The sequence below is a fragment of the Orycteropus afer genome, unplaced genomic scaffold (assembly GCF_000298275.1).
Source record: "Orycteropus afer afer isolate SDZICR_OR568_19922 unplaced genomic scaffold, OryAfe1.0 scaffold00083, whole genome shotgun sequence".
Taxonomy (NCBI): Eukaryota; Metazoa; Chordata; class Mammalia; order Tubulidentata; family Orycteropodidae; genus Orycteropus; species Orycteropus afer.
In genome coordinates, this window is record NW_006921670.1 from 7,852,390 (window position 1) to 7,858,648 (window position 6,259).

General features: G+C 48.7%; 1 protein-coding gene across 1 annotated transcript in view; it reads right to left on the minus strand.

Annotated features, from left to right (window-relative positions):
• The window catches only part of POLDIP3 (DNA polymerase delta interacting protein 3), an 81,010-nt gene that overhangs the window by 34,808 nt on the left and 39,943 nt on the right, over window positions 1-6,259 (minus strand). The window contains exons 2-3 of the mRNA XM_007941726.2: window positions 1,280-1,670; window positions 629-715 (exon numbers count right to left, since the gene is read on the minus strand). Coding sequence (XP_007939917.1) covers window positions 629-715; window positions 1,280-1,670 — 478 coding nt within the window. The remainder of the gene's footprint in view (window positions 1-628; window positions 716-1,279; window positions 1,671-6,259) is intronic.

Sequence of the window (6,259 nt, forward strand, 5' to 3'; positions counted from 1 at the left end):
AAAAAAAAAAAAAAGTCAGTCCACCCCGGGGAATCCAGTCTATTGAAAGAAACCCAAAATCTAGAGAGAGACTTATCAATGAAGACTTTCATGGCACAAGGATTTCTAACAGAGAAAATGAGAGGAAAATTGTTTAAATAAACAGTGGAACATCAGCGCAATGAATTATACAGTTATTAAAATGTTATTTACAGTAAATGTGAAACATCACAGAAAAATGTTTGAGCTATAATGTGAAAAAATTGACATAACTGGGTAAGAATACAATCACAGCTATGCATTCGATGAATGATGGCCCTTGAAAAACAGGAGCGACTTATGGCAAAATTCCAACAGTGATTGGCTTTGGACAGCAAGAGCAGGAGGAACTTCTCCTTAATCTGTTTTGCAAATTTTCTGTATCAGATACACAAAAAGATTTAAGACTTTTAATGTGCTTTTATGCCTCTCGCTGCCCTTCCTTACCCATTAAGAGGTTTCTTAAAATTCATCAACTGTAAACAGTCAAACGTAAGCCCTCCTCTAATACTTCACTGGGAACCTTGGGCCAGGTTCTATCCATCTAGCACACCGCACCGAACATGTGTCTGTGTACACACACACACACACATACACACACACACCCTACCTGTTTGGCCTGGTGGTTATTGACAACGTTGATCCTCATTCCAGCAGGATGGGCATGAAGCGGTACCACGGTCTTCTGCTGGGGAACCTAGAAACACCAGTGGTCATAATTTATCCCACAGGGTGCACATACCTTCTCTATGAGGAGAACACTCAAAGATGGTGGGCACCCCATTTTAGTCTGGTAAAAGGCATTACAGAGTGTCTCACCCCTCAAAGCAGAAAATGAAAGGAAACCTTCATCCCAGAGACTGTGAGAAGGCATATGGAGGATTCAGTGCAGCTGCTGCTCCTGCTACAGTGGCTGCGGTAGATGTGCTTTCTTCTGGGGCAGCGGCTGTGGTCGGGGGGATGGGGCACTGGACTAGGAGCTAGATTGGACTGAGCTCCCTCCCGCCCTCCTCCCACTGGCAGCTGTGTAACTTTGGGCACGATGTTTAGTGTATCTCTGAGACCCAGAGGAGCCCCTAGGTGGCACCAATGGTTAACTGCTCAAGTACTAGCTGAAAGGTTGGATACTATATACATAAAAGGCCTTTGCGAGTAGCAAAGTGCTAGCCTAACACTCAGAATTGTCGTTTTTGCCCAAATACTGCCGACATCTATCCTTATCACGAGCTGTCTGAAAATTTGTGCCAGAATCGTAACTGACCTGGATGGTTTTGGTGAGCTTCAGAACAGGGGTCACTGTGCTGACGGCTGGGTTCATGAAGGCAGCAGGGGAATTACGCTTCAAGCTGATCTTCTCTCGGGCATCGGCTACCTGGCGCGGCTTCTGGGGCATTGTGCTTTGCTGCTTGCGGGAGTTCAGCATCTCTCTCGCATCCTGTACTTTCCCTTTGATCCGAAACCGGGCATCTTTCTGCAAAAGCTTCTCCCGGGCATCCTTGACTCCCAGCTTAAGCCGGGCATCTGAAAGGCCGATCTTCTGACGGGCATCAAACCTCTGCTGGAAGGTGGCTGTGCGTGGTGGCTGGCTGGGAAGGCTCTGCTGGATTCCAACACGAGACCGGACACCTCCAATTCCTGGTCTGACATTGAGCCTGCAAACAAAAACTACAATATTAAATGGATCTGGATATCTATGGCAACCTGTGGAAGCAGAGCCATGCTAACACTGAGAAAGAAAAGGTCCTGGGAAAAACTAGAAAGCTGCTCCTAGCAAGCAACAAGTAAGCCTCTATAACATAAAGTCTTTGTCCCTAGTTTTGTGGCTTTTTTATTTTGCATTTTAAGAAAACTAGGCAAGAAAGATGGAGATTTCTCTCACTAGTTACGACTTTTCACTTCTTAGAGCAGGAGTTTTGAGACACCACTACTGACGATAATTTCAGACAATGCTAGTCAGATAAAATAAGCTTGTCCCCAAAATACCATAGTCTCCTACATCTGAAGAGCAATGTTACAGTTTCCAAAGCTCTTCACAGACATTCTCTCAATACTTTCAGCATCCTGTGAAGTGGGATTATTATGGAAAAACAAGCTGAGAGAGTGTGAGTGGTTATGAACAAAGGTGCCTGGCTGCCCCTGCTAGCCTCCTCTAATGCAGGCAGATGCCAAGACCAAGAAAGCCACCATGGAGGTCTGGTTAAGTCAGAGGATTAACAGACTGAAGACATAAAGACTTGGTAGAAAAGTCACTCTGCAACAACAAAATATCAAATTCAGGAACTATTAAAACCAGAAACGAATGAAATCAAAGGCATGAACAGGACCCAATTTCTTTTTCCCAAGTTACTTGGGTTACCCTTCAGTGGTGTGAGAGCAGAAACTCTTCCAAGTACAATCCCAGAGGCCCTTCCTGGGGTCTGCTGGCTTCTTCTCCTGCTTCAATCTTACCTACCCCTCGAGCATCCACCCTGGGGCAGGCACCCTGCCTGGGGTACCGTATTCTCCAGCACTGTGTCCTCTTTGGAAAACCCTCCCTGATTCTCCAGGGCAATCCTCCTTTGCGCCTGTAATTACACCTGCTGGTTTCCTTGTTTCCCTTCCCTGCTGTGGGCTAATGGCTGGGAAGGCAGAAGAAGGAATCATGCCATTCTCAGGGCCTAGTGCCTCTAAGTGGTGTTGAGTCCTGGGTTAGTATCAGATCCCACCCCAGATCTACTGGATCCAATGTCGGGGCGGGGGGGTGGCTAGGCACCTGCATTTTTAATTCTACAGGTAATTTTGGAGAACTGTCAACACTGAGACTCTGACCTAGTGTTAGAAGCTGAACTCTTCTACTGAATCAGCAAGTTCCTAGGCTCTTTCCCACATCACACTGCCTAGGCCTCCAGGAGGTATCCCTCATACTGGGCAAGTCACTGGGATCCTCCTACTGCCTCACCTTCCTACAACATAAGGTTGTGTGTCAACTTGGCTGAACCACGATTTTAAGTGGTTTAGTAGTCATGATGTACTCATCCCCCACAGTGAGATCTGATACAATGTAATCACCTCCATGATGAGATCTGCTATTGAACAGTCAATCAGCTGAAAGGGAGTTTCCTTCAGGGTGTGGCCTGCTTCCAATATATACAGAAAAGCTCTGGCACAGCCCTCTGGGCTTTTTGCTTGAGATTCTTCATCTGGCTCATCATCATCTGAACTTGAACCAGTGGCCTGCCCTACTGCCTGCCAATCTTGGGACTGGTGCCTTTGCATTCTGGGAGCCAACAACCTGCCATTTTATTTGCTGGTCTGGGATTTGTCAGCCTCTAAAGCCAGCAGTCTGTGATGCTGCCTACCAATGCTGGACTCATCAGCTCCTTCAGCTGTGTGGGTCAGAAGCCTCCAGCCTGATGTCAGACCTACGGACTTGGGACTTGTCAACTTCTACAACTGCATGAGCCATCTCCTTCAGATAAATCTCTCTGTATGTATTTATATATATGTTGTTGTTGTTGTTACGTGCCGTCGAGTTGGACCCGACTCATAGCGACCCCTCCTTGGGTTTCCGAGGCACTATCACTACGGAATTAGATTGCCCCATCTTCCTTCCAAGGAGTGGCTGGTGGGTTTGAACTGCCAGCCTTCTGGTTAGCAATCAAGTGTCTTAGCCACTATGCTACCAGAGCTCCTATTTATATATATATATAAGCTTTATTGGTTTTGCTTCTCTAAAGAACCCACCCTAAGACAAAGCCAGAGTTAGAGGAGTACACCCAAAGGTGGCTCTGCCTGGTACCAGTGAAATAAAGGTCTGGGCTTCTATCTTATTATCCTCCAACTAAAGGAAAAGCACCTGCTCTCTCCAGCATGCCAGAGCACACCCAAGGCAGTGAGGCACAGGACAACGTTTCTGCTTGAGGAATAGCAAATTTCTTTAGGATTTAAATACCTTCCAGTGGGTTCAGTAAAGCACTGGGTGGAAGATGGGATGGGAAGGGTCATCTGTAGACTAATCAGATTAAGTTTGATGTGCAGTGTGTTTGCAGTGCGGTGGGAGGGTTGCTTGCCCATCCCTGCTCTATTTTCTCATTTAAAGACACTGTGGGAAATGCAGGTGCTAGGGAAAGCAAGCCCAAAAGGAATGGGGTATTCAGGGAGGCCAGTAAGCATAATGAGGAAGGAGGAAGTAGCTGTGTGTGGCAGATAACATCCACCTCCCCTGGACTGTCCCACAATCCCCACTCATTCAGCTGTCTCTTCTCACCTGCAAAAGTCAGGGACCTATGCTTTGTGGTGACCCCAGGAACCCTGGCTCCACTGAGGGGCCCTGGTACTCAATGGAGGGAACAATACAAACTCTGTAACACAGACCTATCCCCAAGACCAATAGGCAGGTGAGGGTACCCCCACTGGCTGGCTTTTTAAAAATGTTTTAAACTCCCTCACACCTGCTGATAACATTATATATTAAAAGCGAGATGGACTATACGGAGTCGCCAAGCACTCTGAGACCGAATCAAGCTTTAAGTCCTTTAATTCTGGGGTCTAGAGGTGGCTCACACCAGAAGGGACTCTTGACCCACAAGAGCAGCTTCACAGGGTTTATAAAGACAAAACCCACAAGCGGGTGGGGTGTAATATTGAGTATCTCTTTTCTATTCTTTGCAAGCAATCTTTTACAGAAGCAGAAAGCAACCTTAAACCTAATCCAGCAAATAATACCTGTAGAGAAACTCCTTAGCATTGTGGTTGGGCCTCATCTGCTTTGAGGGCTTGAACTAGGACTCAGCCTTTGCAAGCAGACTTTTACAGAAGCTGAAAAGGCATTATACCTGCTCCAGCAAGTCTATAGGCAACACCTATAGAAAACACCTGGCAGTGTGGTCTGTCTCTCTGGCTGGCATAGGGTCACCACGTTCTTCTAGAACGGATGGAGTGGTCTAGGCCTGCAGCTTTTCAGTTGAAACAGGATGAGGTGGTCTAGACCTATAGCTTAAGGAAAAACAACTTTATGGGGGTATCAGCGTGTCAAGATGGAGCCAGTTGTTCTCTCTGGCTCATCACAATAAGGCCAAGGAAGAAAAGTAACAGGCTACCAGCTGAGACAGAGGCTGCTACTGAATGCTCCTCACAACCCAGAGGAAAGGGTTCTGATCAGCGTTGAAGGTCCAGATTCCAATGAAGCCAAGGCCAGATGACCCTGTGCACACGTCCAGTACTGGGCCCTCCAAAGGCCCAGGCCACGGGCCAGGCAATCCAATCACCAAGAAGAGCACGGTGGGTGCAGGCCTGCAAACAGGAGGCTGGGATACAGACACCCCAAGAATCCCCGCCCTCCTACTCTAGGAGAGAAAGGTGCAAAGTGCGTCAGGACACCACAGACAACTGGATAACCATAAAGCTGTGGGAAGGCTGAGAGCTGGCCCGGGGCACATGGGAAGAACAGAGTGTGAAGGGCATCCGGGCAGCAGGACGGAACGGAGGACTCGGCCGCTGCACCTCCACCACTACAGCCCCCAGCTTGCAGTCTGCTCTGGCAGCCACTGGAGCATTCGCTTCCCCACTGCCTTGATCCTCTGCCATCACTGCCACGAAGCCACTCTGCTTCCCTCAGGGGGAGGTGCCCTCCTCCTGACATTCCAAACACGGCACAAAGCCGCTGTGAAGCCGCGTTAAAACGCTTCTGTTTATAAGTCCGCATCTCCAGGGACTAAAAGCTTCTCAGGGGCACAGCCTGGACCTCCTGACCCCACCGCAGGGGGATGTCAAGAAGCCCACAGGGCTTGTCCCATTCATGCTGTCCTGTTAGATGCCACCTCTGGGGTTGACTGCCATCCTCTCCATTTACAGAGCAACTTAATCAGAGTTAGTGGCATGGCTGGACCTTGGGCCCATCTGCCTCCAGAACCCATGTTCTTTCCATCATGACTGCGTGAGCCTCCCTCCTTCCTTCTCCCAAGGCCCCTGGGAGGCAAGAACGAGGTGAAGTGCTTCAGACAGAAGACTGTCTCTGCAAAGCATTTCAGACCAAGGACCATCTCTGCAAAGGCATCCCTCCACCCAGCTGGCACCAACAAGCCCACCACTGTGAAGATCTTGGCTTCCAACCATGCTTCCCAGTTGAAAAGGGTACCCACACGGCCAGGGCACAGGGCCACCCTGATCCCAACCCACAGAGACCCACTAGGACCTCACTGGTTCTGGCCCTTCTTCAGGAACCTCAGGAAAGGCCTGCTAGAGGAGACAGTAGCTGGTCTCC